At 41.0% G+C, this 15,261-nt stretch overlaps 1 protein-coding gene across 1 annotated transcript in view; it reads right to left on the reverse strand.

Annotated features, from left to right (window-relative positions):
• The window catches only part of LOC309713166 (IgGFc-binding protein-like), a gene marked incomplete at both ends in the record, with an annotated part of 35,987 nt that extends 20,991 nt beyond the window's left edge, over positions 1 to 14,996 (reverse strand). Inside the window, 17 exons of the mRNA XM_082544567.1 lie at positions 530 to 695; positions 2,057 to 2,253; positions 2,426 to 2,663; positions 3,307 to 3,905; positions 3,998 to 4,550; positions 4,668 to 5,251; positions 5,351 to 5,927; positions 6,014 to 6,414; positions 8,625 to 8,790; positions 10,152 to 10,348; positions 10,521 to 10,758; positions 11,402 to 12,000; positions 12,093 to 12,645; positions 12,763 to 13,346; positions 13,445 to 14,021; positions 14,108 to 14,508; positions 14,972 to 14,996. Of these exons, the coding sequence (XP_082400693.1) occupies positions 530 to 695; positions 2,057 to 2,253; positions 2,426 to 2,663; positions 3,307 to 3,905; positions 3,998 to 4,550; positions 4,668 to 5,251; positions 5,351 to 5,927; positions 6,014 to 6,414; positions 8,625 to 8,790; positions 10,152 to 10,348; positions 10,521 to 10,758; positions 11,402 to 12,000; positions 12,093 to 12,645; positions 12,763 to 13,346; positions 13,445 to 14,021; positions 14,108 to 14,508; positions 14,972 to 14,996 (6,655 nt within the window). The remainder of the gene's footprint in view (positions 1 to 529; positions 696 to 2,056; positions 2,254 to 2,425; positions 2,664 to 3,306; positions 3,906 to 3,997; positions 4,551 to 4,667; positions 5,252 to 5,350; positions 5,928 to 6,013; positions 6,415 to 8,624; positions 8,791 to 10,151; positions 10,349 to 10,520; positions 10,759 to 11,401; positions 12,001 to 12,092; positions 12,646 to 12,762; positions 13,347 to 13,444; positions 14,022 to 14,107; positions 14,509 to 14,971) is intronic.
• Positions 14,997 to 15,261: the final 265 nt, after the last annotated feature.

The raw sequence follows: 15,261 nt of genomic DNA on the forward strand, positions 1-15,261 counted from the left end.
GACAAGCTGGTGGCATAAGATGTAAGTACAACTCCTCCGGTTTCATATGCAAAAAAAATTATTGTGCTAGCTTATGTGGTTGCAATGCTACCAGGATTTAAAGATAGTTATGCAACACAGAGCGTGCCCGCTCCGACCGGCTTTAAAGGGTTAAGTAATGAATGCATGAACTAATTTTTTGGCGTCACTCTCAAATAGGATTTTTCTAATTAAAATGCAAGAAAGCCATTCTAATTATTTGTTTAATATGAGCACTGAAGGACACAACCTGGTCAAAAACAATGCAAACATTTCTCTTAGTGTTACTGGAGGCCACGGTAATCCCAGTCCGAGTGTGCATCTGGTTAGACATCATGTTTGTAAGAGTTTTATAGCTGAGTACAATAATCTTATCTTTATCTGAATTTGAAGCAGAAAATTAAAGATCATCCATGTCTTTATGTCTTTAAGACATTCCTACAGTTTAGTCTCATGGTTTCATTGACAGAGCTGGAGATCATCTGCATAGCAGGGAAAATGTACACGATACCTTTGAAAGATACTGTGCAGGTGGTAGCATTGTAACAGCCCAGCTGGCCATCTCTGATGGAGCACTGCTGTTCAGGAGTGCACGACGAGGCAGAACATCGCAGGTCATTTGGAGCGTGACATTCACATCTCTGGGAGCAACCATCTGTCCAGAAGGACTCGCCAGCCTGTGAACCACACCACACCAAATCATAGCCAAATTGATACAACAAATACAGTTCTTAAAATACCATTTTGAAGGATTTTGTTTTCATTAATTGTAGGTGATTTAGTGCAGTAATTGCTAGATCACTGCAAACTGCAACTATTAATGTACTAAATATTGTGACAGAGCAACTACTCATATCTGTTGATCTTTCTCCCACAGAAAGGACAGATGCTAAATGCCACAATTTCAAGAAATTGTTCTGTTCTGATGTAGCTGTATAATCTTCAACTGATTGTTTTAATGCATTCATTTATTTAGGGACAGATTTTTTCCCCCCCAAAATTCTGCAGTTTAAAGAGTTAGAGCATCATTCTGCTTGTATAGCTACATATTAATTATTTTCTTTTTAGTGGTGTAATATAAAACAGTCATAATAGCTATGCTGAATATATGATAGCAAATGAAGACCTTTTTTTGTGATCCTAAGATTTCAGTTATATGAAACTATAAACTGTAGTTTTGCATTTTGCAACCCCTATTATTTGCTATTTCATAGAAACTACCACATTTCCAGGTATTCATCATGCTTCCTGAAATTTTTCATTTGGTTTGGATTTTATTCGGTTATTAACATGGAACTAACATTTTTTCCATGTTGCAGCCCTGATTCCTGGTTATTAGACCTAAACTACCACATGTTTCCAGGTAATGTCAGTTTGCATTTTGTAGCCTTGTTTCTTGGTTATTGAACAGAAACCAACATTGATTCCAGGTAAGATATCAGATTTAAACATAATATTTACGGTGATACTGTTGTCAAACAAAAAAGAATGTTGGTGAATGAGGCAGGATTCATTCCAGCATTATGGCAATATGGTAATGGTATCCCAAAACATTAAAACTTAAAATCATATTAGTATCTTGTTACCCTATTATTATGAGGTTAGTATATATAAAAATGTGTTTAATTGTTAGTAAATGTGACTATACTATTACTAATTGGGTTTTTTAAGCTCATGTACATACATTTGTATCCATATTATCACTTATAATTTATGGTCTGTTATTACATAGATTTAAATGTAATAGTACTCACTAGATCACTTGGTTATTACTCTGGAAATGAAGTGGCAATTATTTGCTATATATCTTGTTTTTATCTTCCTGTTTCTACCTTGTTACCTCAATATTACCACATTATTACTGAGCTATAATAGACTCTGTTGTTTCTTTAATATATATTTCTGAATTTTAAGCTTTGTCACAGTCCAAAACACTTCACGAAGCTTTCTAAATGTAAGAAGGGCAAGTCTGCTGATTCTGCTGATTTGAAGGGAATTACTTCAAAGAGTATTTACTATTGACTTTAATATGTCTTACATCATAGTAGAATCCGTCATACTGGCAGCCACAGCTTTCCACTGGGACACACCTGGTCCCACTCTTGATGAAGCCTTCATCACAGAAACATCCCTCAGAGCAGAACTGCTCACAGGTTTCATCAATGTGACTGGAACAGGTGTGGCCACAGTCAGTACCGCACAGCTCATAATGGCTGTTGGCTGGACAGTCCAGTGCTTAATAAGTGAGAAACGTGACAAATGGCACTAGTCAGACATACCACTTTTAATGTAATACAGTGTGGATACAGTGAGTATTGTAAAATTGTTGGACTTTTTATTTCTGAAGTGGTTAGCAAATTTCTTGTACATTTAGATATAAATAAAATATAATGACATGTTGACTCACTGCAGGTGGTGTTCTCTCTCCAAGGATAGATTCGAACATTAGCAGACTGACAGGCACTGACATATGATTCAATGGCACTGCACAAGAGATCGTGGCCTTGATTTCCTGACAAACATACATCAAACACGCAGTCGTTGAAATATGGCGCCGGGTCCACCTCTTCGTGGCAGAAACTGAAGGGCCCATCAGCTGCCTGTATCACCTCACACTGATCTCTAGCAGGCTGTTCATTGGCACACTGTGGACAGGAGGAGCCACAGCCATCATTGCACGTGTAGTTGCCTGGCACCTTCCAGGCTCTCCCAAACTCATCTGGAGATGTGACTATCGTTCCAGATGGTGTGTGAAAGTCATCATTTGGATTTCCATTGAAATTTCCACAAAGTCCACATATTTTTTCTCTGTTGATGACAACAGTTAGCAATAGTCCTTGTGTTAGTTTCATAAGGATAAATTATTAGTAAATAAATTATTTATATAGCTGGGATTATCCTGTTTTTTAAAGCATGTCAAACAAAAATTACTTCAGCTTTGATGGGTGGGAATTGTACCTGTAATTTGGTGGTACGGAGATAAACACTGCACTATATCCATTATAGGTAACACTCAAGCCAAAATTAGTGCTGACAAGTATACGAGATCCTGTTGCATAGATAGACACATTACCTTCATTCAAGACAATAGGTAAATTTCTAGTTACTCCATTCACCTAGAAGAGATATGCAAAGAAAATCAGTGGGTAGTTTTTCTACTTTTTAATTGTTATTTTTTTCATTCACAGCAGTAAAAATATCCCTAAAATATATGTAGCTGCCATTTACTTCATACACCTGAAATTGTTCATAACAATCATCGAATGAGAACTATCACTAACTACTTACTTGTACCAAACCTCTTCTGTCCCTTGACATATGCACGTCGTAGCCCCAGACATTCACAAAAACTTCAGCTACTATTGAAAGTGGAAGCCCATTCAATGCCTCATTCTTAGCTTCCACGGAAAACTGATTGAGCTCATCAGTGGCATTACAGAGGGTCACCAGAACATAGCGGCAGGTTCCTTGGAAGTCATAGGCCTTACGATCAAAGGTGATGTAGTGAGGGTCTCCAGAGGCAGAGCAGGTGCCATGAAGGTTGGGATGGCAGCCAAACTCGCCCTCCACCACACGGCAGGACTCCTGGGGCCCACAGGAGTTGGGAGTACAGTGGACGTTCCCTGTAGTGCCGTTACAGGTACACAAGCTCTGACATTCTTCACCATCCCAGAACTGCTCACCACCTTGGTGATAGCGTCCTTGATGATAGCATCCACAAGATGTTGGTGGAACGCACTGGTCACCATTGAGGATAAAACCACTGTTACACTGACAGCCCTCCTGGCACACAGTATCACAGGTGAAGGGGAAAGAAAGGCTGGGGCAAGCAGAAGGACAAGAGGTTCCACAGAGTTCATAATGGCTGTTTGATGGGCAGGTTAGTGCTGGAGAAAAACAAACAGGTTAACATAAAAAAGCATTTTTAAACATTTGGAGATCATGGCTAGAATTAATTCAAAAACAGTTGAATGCTTACCACAGCCAGTTGCATTTCTCCATTGTCCTAAGGCAACACCCTTCTGTTGACACATTAGTGCATAATCTCGTAGGACACCACACAGAGTTGATGCTGGATTGTTAGAGCCCCCCATGATCTCCACACATACATCCACCTGCTGGCTCGGGTCAACCACAGACCAACAGGGTACAAATGGCCCATCTGGTGAGCTGAGAATGCCACAGTACTCAGTAGAATTGTAATTAGTTGTAGAATTTTGGTTCATGCTTTCCACGCAGTGAGCAGCCAGAGAGCCATCTCGCCAACTGTCTCCAAAGTCCTGAGAACTGTTGATCAGGACACCGTTGGGTGTATTGAAGTCATCATGTGGATGACCATTGTAATTACCACAGAGTCCACCCAGTGAACCATTGTAGACACCAGGAGCAGTGACACGGACAAAGTGAGGCCAGACTGTCTGCACAGTTACACCAAAGGAGGTGCGAATGATGACACTGTAAATGCTGCTGTGGAAGATCTGGATTCGGTTGGATGTAGTGCTGAAAGGTAGCCTGATCAGCTGACCGTTAACCTGCAGGATCATCCAGTTTTTTGCAGTTAACAAGACTTAAACAGTATTGTGTCCGTGTACACATAAATAAATATTAAAGGAAGAACATAATTTTAAGTAAGTGTTCCATTCACTTACCTTCACTTTACTGTTCCTTGCCATCTCAATAGATACGTGTATCCCCTCTGCTTCAAAATGCAGAATTCGTGCAAAACCATGCTGGCCTCTTGGCACTTTTTCTGCTGTCACCATGAAGTGTGGGTGACTGGACAGTCCCATAACTTTGGCAAGTGTCAATCGACACGCCCCAGGATATTGGTATGTCAGTCCATCAAATGTCTGATATGACCCTGGGCCTCTGATCCAGCATGTTTCATAGCTATTTGGTCTGCATCCTCTTTCTCCATCCTCCACCCTGCATGATTCAAGTGGGCCACAACCATGAGAGTGGCAAGTCATGGAGCCATAACTGCAGCTACAACGTCTCCCACAGTCTCCGTCTAGTATTACAGTTTGTCCAGAGCGGTAGTAACGGCCCTCAAAGCTGCAGCCACACTCAGCATGAGGGACGCAGACCCCACCACTGAGGATGTAGCCTGAATCACAGATGCAGCTTTCCTGGGGAGGTAGAGGGCAGTTATGGGTAGAGTTGGGATTAACACAGGTAGGTGGACATCCTGTGCCTTCAGACTCAAAGTGGCTGTTGGCTGGACATGGGATTTCTAGGCATAAGAGAACAACATCGATATTTACATCGGTGGAATTTTAATACAATAATATTTTGAAATAATGCAAAAAAAAAAAAAAAGTGATTAACATACCACAAAAGCCAGGTGTCCTCCAACTTGGTAGCCGAATACCACTTTGTTGACACTGACTTGCATACACACTTAGGGCTTGACAGAGAATAGGTCGGTACCCTCCTCCTACACACAGATCATACACACAACTGTCCACAAAGGACTGTGGAGGAAGTTGCTGATGGCAAGCCGTGAAAGGTCCAGAACTACTGCTGAGGATACCACAGTGGTCAGTGTTGCTGTACAATGCTGTCTCTTCTACAGTGCAAACAGCACAGTCCAGACCTCCGCACTGTGGCCCACAGCCAGGCTCATCATCCCCAGATGCTTGCCAGCTGTTAGCAAAAACCACATCAGAGCTCACAACCTCACCGTCACGAGTTTGAAAGTCATCTCTACGAATGCCATTGAAGTTTCCACAAAGACCGCATGTACCATTCTGGTAAGTGTAGGGCAAGCTGATCTGAACATGATGAATTGTGTCATAAGACACCACTAAACCAAAGTCAGTGCTGACAAACACAGAAAAACCTGACTCATAAACCTGCACGGTGCCATTGCTAAGGGAGAATGGAGTGAATGCAAAGTTCCCGTTAACCTGTAAAAAAACCAGCAAATATATCAAGTGAGAAAAGTATATCTGGTCATAAAGTGTAGAATTTATCCAGAATCAAAATGACCAACCTTAGCCTGACCATGGCGTCCTTTGACAAGCTCAATTGTGTCATTGTAGACATGCACTTTCACCAGTCGTGTCCAAGAGACTTGAGTACTGTCTCTGTGCTCATTTTTGCCTTCTACTCTGTAGTAGGGCCGTCCACTATTACATTGCTCAGAGAGAACATACGTGCAAGTGCCTTGAAAGTGAAACACTGTGTCATCAAAGGTGTAGTAATGGGGATCACCGCTTATGGTGCAGGTTCCTCTTGGCACTGTCTGACAGGAGAACTGGAAGGAAGCTGGCTTGCAGATCTGTGAAAAGGAGCACGGCTCATTGCGGCACTGCAAGCCTGTTGAGGTACATGTGCACTTCTGTGCACAGGTCCTGTCACTCCAGAATGAAGCACCCAGCTGCACTAATTCACCTTAAAAAGAATAAAAGGAAATGTCCCTTATGCCTTGTGTTAAATGTCCAGACATTTACATTCATAAAGCTTTAGGAAAAAACTTTCAAACCTTACATTTTTTTCATGTACTGTCAAATAACAGCAGGAATTGCCTCAAGGCACTTTATATTGTAAACTAAAGACCCTCAAATAACAGAGAGACCACTGCAACAATCCAACAATGCCTAACAGCAGTCTGAGATGTGCTCTGTTGGGAGGATACGGCACTATGATTTCATTAAGATAAGATGAGGCCTGATTGTTCAAGACCTATATGAGGAAAATAATTTTACATTTGAATCTGGCTTTAACAGGGAGCAAAAGAAGGGAAGCTAGGATAGGAGAAATATGTTCTTTCTTTTTAGTCCCTGTCCGTACTGCAGCATTTTGGATCAACTCAATGCTTTTCAGTGAGTTTTTGGGAAAATCTGATAATACAGACCGTTCTCACTCCCGAGGCGTAACATCCCGACGTTTTGTCACGTCCCATGGCGTTCCTGAGGAACGCGAAAGGTGACCTTCCGCGTTCTTATGGTACGCGCCGGGTTATGGATGAAATCAAGTGGAATGACGGTCCTGCGGTAATAGAGGTTCCAGCCCTGTATTCCAGCCCTAAACCTAACCTTATTCCTAACCCTAACCATAACGTTATTCCTAATCTTAACCAGTACTTTAATGGCATGAAATAGTGTTTTCCCAAGCGATGTTGAGAAAAAGAGCAAACATTTGTAGATTGAGACCAAACGGTTCTCATATTCCCTCATTTTTCCGATCTCGTCATTTAGGAACGTGTTGGGTGTCCAAAAACATAATATGTTGACAATTTGTCACCTAGCATAAAATGTTACACTTTGAGAGTGAGAACGTGTTGGATAATAACGAATCACAGTAGGCCAGACTTTAACCCTTTAAGACCTACCATAGAACCAAGTCTGCCAGAGCTTACTTTATATTTTTACATGCTGTAGTGCCATTTTTGGGAGCATTTCAATTTGATATACATCAATACAACCATTATAGCCCAAATTTTAATAATATGTCTGCATTAAGTGCATAGTAATTACATAAATTGCAAAAAAGTGCAATAAACTACAAAAAATAAATCGTTTTTGTTTTTTTAACATATATTTCTAGTTAGAGAAATTTAAGAGGCTTATCCCTCAAAACTTTAAATACAAAAAAGTTGCACAAAATAGTTTCCCACCACAGGAAATTTATTTTGAGTGTCTTTATAGTTTTATTTTTGAAATACACCAATTTTTATATACTGCAGGAAAAACGAAAATAAATATTATAGTGCAAATTTGCAAAAAAAACAGCATATGCATCAAAATAAACTATTTCCAGCAGTGCAATATGAGTCCTAAGCATCCCAGAAACGACACAGAAAGTCATAGAGTCAAACATAACTTTTAAAAACACCAGTATAGGCTCATAAGGCCCTGATGGTAAAAAACTACATTTCCGGAAAATGACATCACTTCCGGTTTTGGGCAGGACATGGCGGACATGCGATAGTTCACGCTGATGGATGTAGGAAGTGTTACAAACAGCTGATCGAATCAGCAAAGCGTGTTTCTGGAATATTATGTTTTTGTTGCTGCAAGTGCTTTTTATGCAGTTTTTGCAAAGCTATATGTGGAAGGAAACTGTGACTTAGGACAAGCTGGTGGCATAAGATGTAAGTACAACTCCTCCGGTTTCATATGCAAAAAAAATTATTGTGCTAGCTTATGTGGTTGCAATGCTACCAGGATTTAAAGATAGTTATGCAACACAGAGCGTGCCCGCTCCGACCGGCTTTAAAGGGTTAAGTAATGAATGCATGAACTAATTTTTTGGCGTCACTCTCAAATAGGATTTTTCTAATTAAAATGCAAGAAAGCCATTCTAATTATTTGTTTAATATGAGCACTGAAGGACACAACCTGGTCAAAAACAATGCAAACATTTCTCTTAGTGTTACTGGAGGCCACGGTAATCCCAGTCCGAGTGTGCATCTGGTTAGACATCATGTTTGTAAGAGTTTTATAGCTGAGTACAATAATCTTATCTTTATCTGAATTTGAAGCAGAAAATTAAAGATCATCCATGTCTTTATGTCTTTAAGACATTCCTACAGTTTAGTCTCATGGTTTCATTGACAGAGCTGGAGATCATCTGCATAGCAGGGAAAATGTACACGATACCTTTGAAAGATACTGTGCAGGTGGTAGCATTGTAACAGCCCAGCTGGCCGTCTCTGATGGAGCACTGCTGTTCAGGAGTGCACGACGAGGCAGAACATCGCAGGTCATTTGGAGCGTGACATTCACATCTCTGGGAGCAACCATCTGTCCAGAAGGACTCGCCAGCCTGTGAACCACACCACACCAAATCATAGCCAAATTGATACAACAAATACAGTTCTTAAAATACCATTTTGAAGGATTTTGTTTTCATTAATTGTAGGTGATTTAGTGCAGTAATTGCTAGATCACTGCAAACTGCAACTATTAATGTACTAAATATTGTGACAGAGCAACTACTCATATCTGTTGATCTTTCTCCCACAGAAAGGACAGATGCTAAATGCCACAATTTCAAGAAATTGTTCTGTTCTGATGTAGCTGTATAATCTTCAACTGATTGTTTTAATGCATTCATTTATTTAGGGACAGATTTTTTCCCCCCCAAAATTCTGCAGTTTAAAGAGTTAGAGCATCATTCTGCTTGTATAGCTACATATTAATTATTTTCTTTTTAGTGGTGTAATATAAAACAGTCATAATAGCTATGCTGAATATATGATAGCAAATGAAGACCTTTTTTTGTGATCCTAAGATTTCAGTTATATGAAACTATAAACTGTAGTTTTGCATTTTGCAACCCCTATTATTTGCTATTTCATAGAAACTACCACATTTCCAGGTATTCATCATGCTTCCTGAAATTTTTCATTTGGTTTGGATTTTATTCGGTTATTAACATGGAACTAACATTTTTTCCATGTTGCAGCCCTGATTCCTGGTTATTAGACCTAAACTACCACATGTTTCCAGGTAATGTCAGTTTGCATTTTGTAGCCTTGTTTCTTGGTTATTGAACAGAAACCAACATTGATTCCAGGTAAGATATCAGATTTAAACATAATATTTACGGTGATACTGTTGTCAAACAAAAAAGAATGTTGGTGAATGAGGCAGGATTCATTCCAGCATTATGGCAATATGGTAATGGTATCCCAAAACATTAAAACTTAAAATCATATTAGTATCTTGTTACCCTATTATTATGAGGTTAGTATATATAAAAATGTGTTTAATTGTTAGTAAATGTGACTATACTATTACTAATTGGGTTTTTTAAGCTCATGTACATACATTTGTATCCATATTATCACTTATAATTTATGGTCTGTTATTACATAGATTTAAATGTAATAGTACTCACTAGATCACTTGGTTATTACTCTGGAAATGAAGTGGCAATTATTTGCTATATATCTTGTTTTTATCTTCCTGTTTCTACCTTGTTACCTCAATATTACCACATTATTACTGAGCTATAATAGACTCTGTTGTTTCTTTAATATATATTTCTGAATTTTAAGCTTTGTCACAGTCCAAAACACTTCACGAAGCTTTCTAAATGTAAGAAGGGCAAGTCTGCTGATTCTGCTGATTTGAAGGGAATTACTTCAAAGAGTATTTACTATTGACTTTAATATGTCTTACATCATAGTAGAATCCATCATACTGGCAGCCACAGCTTTCCACTGGGACACACCTGGTCCCACTCTTGATGAAGCCTTCATCACAGAAACATCCCTCAGAGCAGAACTGCTCACAGGTTTCATCAATGTGACTGGAACAGGTGTGGCCACAGTCAGTACCGCACAGCTCATAATGGCTGTTGGCTGGACAGTCCAGTGCTTAATAAGTGAGAAACGTGACAAATGGCACTAGTCAGACATACCACTTTTAATGTAATACAGTGTGGATACAGTGAGTATTGTAAAATTGTTGGACTTTTTATTTCTGAAGTGGTTAGCAAATTTCTTGTACATTTAGATATAAATAAAATATAATGACATGTTGACTCACTGCAGGTGGTGTTCTCTCTCCAAGGATAGATTCGAACATTAGCAGACTGACAGGCACTGACATATGATTCAATGGCACTGCACAAGAGATCGTGGCCTTGATTTCCTGACAAACATACATCAAACACGCAGTCGTTGAAATATGGCGCCGGGTCCACCTCCTCGTGGCAGAAACTGAAGGGCCCATCAGCTGCCTGTATCACCTCACACTGATCTCTAGCAGGCTGTTCATTGGCACACTGTGGACAGGAGGAGCCACAGCCATCATTGCACGTGTAGTTGCCTGGCACCTTCCAGGCTCTCCCAAACTCATCTGGAGATGTGACTATCGTTCCAGATGGTGTGTGAAAGTCATCATTTGGATTTCCATTGAAATTTCCACAAAGTCCACATATTTTTTCTCTGTTGATGACAACAGTTAGCAATAGTCCTTGTGTTAGTTTCATAAGGATAAATTATTAGTAAATAAATTATTTATATAGCTGGGATTATCCTGTTTTTTAAAGCATGTCAAACAAAAATTACTTCAGCTTTGATGGGTGGGAATTGTACCTGTAATTTGGTGGTACGGAGATAAACACTGCACTATATCCATTATAGGTAACACTCAAGCCAAAATTAGTGCTGACAAGTATACGAGATCCTGTTGCATAGATAGACACATTACCTTCATTCAAGACAATAGGTAAATTTCTAGTTACTCCATTCACCTAGAAGAGATATGCAAAGAAAATCAGTGGGTAGTTTTTCTACTTTTTAATTGTTATTTTTTTCATTCACAGCAGTAAAAATATCCCTAAAATATATGTAGCTGCCATTTACTTCATACACCTGAAATTGTTCATAACAATCATCGAATGAGAACTATCACTAACTACTTACTTGTACCAAACCTCTTCTGTCCCTTGACATATGCACGTCGTAGCCCCAGACATTCACAAAAACTTCAGCTACTATTGAAAGTGGAAGCCCATTCAATGCCTCATTCTTAGCTTCCACGGAAAACTGATTGAGCTCATCAGTGGCATTACAGAGGGTCACCAGAACATAGCGGCAGGTTCCTTGGAAGTCATAGGCCTTACGATCAAAGGTGATGTAGTGAGGGTCTCCAGAGGCAGAGCAGGTGCCATGAAGGTTGGGATGGCAGCCAAACTCGCCCTCCACCACACGGCAGGACTCCTGGGGCCCACAGGAGTTGGGAGTACAGTGGACGTTCCCTGTAGTGCCGTTACAGGTACACAAGCTCTGACATTCTTCACCATCCCAGAACTGCTCACCACCTTGGTGATAGCGTCCTTGATGATAGCATCCACAAGATGTTGGTGGAACGCACTGGTCACCATTGAGGATAAAACCACTGTTACACTGACAGCCCTCCTGGCACACAGTATCACAGGTGAAGGGGAAAGAAAGGCTGGGGCAAGCAGAAGGACAAGAGGTTCCACAGAGTTCATAATGGCTGTTTGATGGGCAGGTTAGTGCTGGAGAAAAACAAACAGGTTAACATAAAAAAGCATTTTTAAACATTTGGAGATCATGGCTAGAATTAATTCAAAAACAGTTGAATGCTTACCACAGCCAGTTGCATTTCTCCATTGTCCTAAGGCAACACCCTTCTGTTGACACATTAGTGCATAATCTCGTAGGACACCACACAGAGTTGATGCTGGATTGTTAGAGCCCCCCATGATCTCCACACATACATCCACCTGCTGGCTCGGGTCAACCACAGACCAACAGGGTACAAATGGCCCATCTGGTGAGCTGAGAATGCCACAGTACTCAGTAGAATTGTAATTAGTTGTAGAATTTTGGTTCATGCTTTCCACGCAGTGAGCAGCCAGAGAGCCATCTCGCCAACTGTCTCCAAAGTCCTGAGAACTATTAATCAGGACACCGTTGGGTGTATTGAAGTCATCATGTGGATGACCATTGTAATTACCACAGAGTCCACCCAGTGAACCATTGTAGACACCAGGAGCAGTGACACGGACAAAGTGAGGCCAGACTGTCTGCACAGTTACACCAAAGGAGGTGCGAATGATGACACTGTAAATGCTGCTGTGGAAGATCTGGATTCGGTTGGATGTAGTGCTGAAAGGTAGCCTGATCAGCTGACCGTTAACCTGCAGGATCATCCAGTTTTTTGCAGTTAACAAGACTTAAACAGTATTGTGTCCGTGTACACATAAATAAATATTAAAGGAAGAACATAATTTTAAGTAAGTGTTCCATTCACTTACCTTCACTTTACTGTTCCTTGCCATCTCAATAGATACGTGTATCCCCTCTGCTTCAAAATGCAGAATTCGTGCAAAACCATGCTGGCCTCTTGGCACTTTTTCTGCTGTCACCATGAAGTGTGGGTGACTGGACAGTCCCATAACTTTGGCAAGTGTCAATCGACACGCCCCAGGATATTGGTATGTCAGTCCATCAAATGTCTGATATGACCCTGGGCCTCTGATCCAGCATGTTTCATAGCTATTTGGTCTGCATCCTCTTTCTCCATCCTCCACCCTGCATGATTCAAGTGGGCCACAACCATGAGAGTGGCAAGTCATGGAGCCATAACTGCAGCTACAACGTCTCCCACAGTCTCCGTCTAGTATTACAGTTTGTCCAGAGCGGTAGTAACGGCCCTCAAAGCTGCAGCCACACTCAGCATGAGGGACGCAGACCCCACCACTGAGGATGTAGCCTGAATCACAGATGCAGCTTTCCTGGGGAGGTAGAGGGCAGTTATGGGTAGAGTTGGGATTAACACAGGTAGGTGGACATCCTGTGCCTTCAGACTCAAAGTGGCTGTTGGCTGGACATGGGATTTCTAGGCATAAGAGAACAACATCGATATTTACATCGGTGGAATTTTAATACAATAATATTTTGAAATAATGCAAAAAAAAAAAAAAGTGATTAACATACCACAAAAGCCAGGTGTCCTCCAACTTGGTAGCCGAATACCACTTTGTTGACACTGACTTGCATACACACTTAGGGCTTGACAGAGAATAGGTCGGTACCCTCCTCCTACACACAGATCATACACACAACTGTCCACAAAGGACTGTGGAGGAAGTTGCTGATGGCAAGCCGTGAAAGGTCCAGAACTACTGCTGAGGATACCACAGTGGTCAGTGTTGCTGTACAATGCTGTCTCTTCTACAGTGCAAACAGCACAGTCCAGACCTCCGCACTGTGGCCCACAGCCAGGCTCATCATCCCCAGATGCTTGCCAGCTGTTAGCAAAAACCACATCAGAGCTCACAACCTCACCGTCACGAGTTTGAAAGTCATCTCTACGAATGCCATTGAAGTTTCCACAAAGACCGCATGTACCATTCTGGTAAGTGTAGGGCAAGCTGATCTGAACATGATGAATTGTGTCATAAGACACCACTAAACCAAAGTCAGTGCTGACAAACACAGAAAAACCTGACTCATAAACCTGCACGGTGCCATTGCTAAGGGAGAATGGAGTGAATGCAAAGTTCCCGTTAACCTGTAAAAAAACCAGCAAATATATCAAGTGAGAAAAGTATATCTGGTCATAAAGTGTAGAATTTATCCAGAATCAAAATGACCAACCTTAGCCTGACCATGGCGTCCTTTGACAAGCTCAATTGTGTCATTGTAGACATGCACTTTCACCAGTCGTGTCCAAGAGACTTGAGTACTGTCTCTGTGCTCATTTTTGCCTTCTACTCTGTAGTAGGGCCGTCCACTATTACATTGCTCAGAGAGAACATACGTGCAAGTGCCTTGAAAGTGAAACACTGTGTCATCAAAGGTGTAGTAATGGGGATCACCGCTTATGGTGCAGGTTCCTCTTGGCACTGTCTGACAGGAGAACTGGAAGGAAGCTGGCTTGCAGATCTGTGAAAAGGAGCACGGCTCATTGCGGCACTGCAAGCCTGTTGAGGTACATGTGCACTTCTGTGCACAGGTCCTGTCACTCCAGAATGAAGCACCCAGCTGCACTAATTCACCTTAAAAAGAATAAAAGGAAATGTCCCTTATGCCTTGTGTTAAATGTCCAGACATTTACATTCATAAAGCTTTAGGAAAAAACTTTCAAACCTTACATTTTTTTCATGTACTGTCAAATAACAGCAGGAATTGCCTCAAGGCACTTTATATTGTAAACTAAAGACCCTCAAATAACAGAGAGACCACTGCAACAATCCAACAATGCCTAACAGCAGTCTGAGATGTGCTCTGTTGGGAGGATACGGCACTATGATTTCATTAAGATAAGATGAGGCCTGATTGTTCAAGACCTATATGAGGAAAATAATTTTACATTTGAATCTGGCTTTAACAGGGAGCAAAAGAAGGGAAGCTAGGATAGGAGAAATATGTTCTTTCTTTTTAGTCCCTGTCCGTACTGCAGCATTTTGGATCAACTCAATGCTTTTCAGTGAGTTTTTGGGAAAATCTGATAATACAGACCGTTCTCACTCCCGAGGCGTAACATCCCGACGTTTTGTCACGTCCCATGGCGTTCCTGAGGAACGCGAAAGGTGACCTTCCGCGTTCTTATGGTACGCGCCGGGTTATGGATGAAATCAAGTGGAATGACGGTCCTGCGGTAATAGAGGTTCCAGCCCTGTATTCCAGCCCTAAACCTAACCTTATTCCTAACCCTAACCATAACGTTATTCCTAATCTTAACCAGTACTTTAATGGCATGAAATAGTGTTTTCCCAAGCGATGTTGAGAAAAAGAGCAAACATTTGTAG

This window comes from Aulonocara stuartgranti, assembly GCF_965226115.1.
Source record: "Aulonocara stuartgranti genome assembly, chromosome: 8".
Taxonomy (NCBI): Eukaryota; Metazoa; Chordata; class Actinopteri; order Cichliformes; family Cichlidae; genus Aulonocara; species Aulonocara stuartgranti.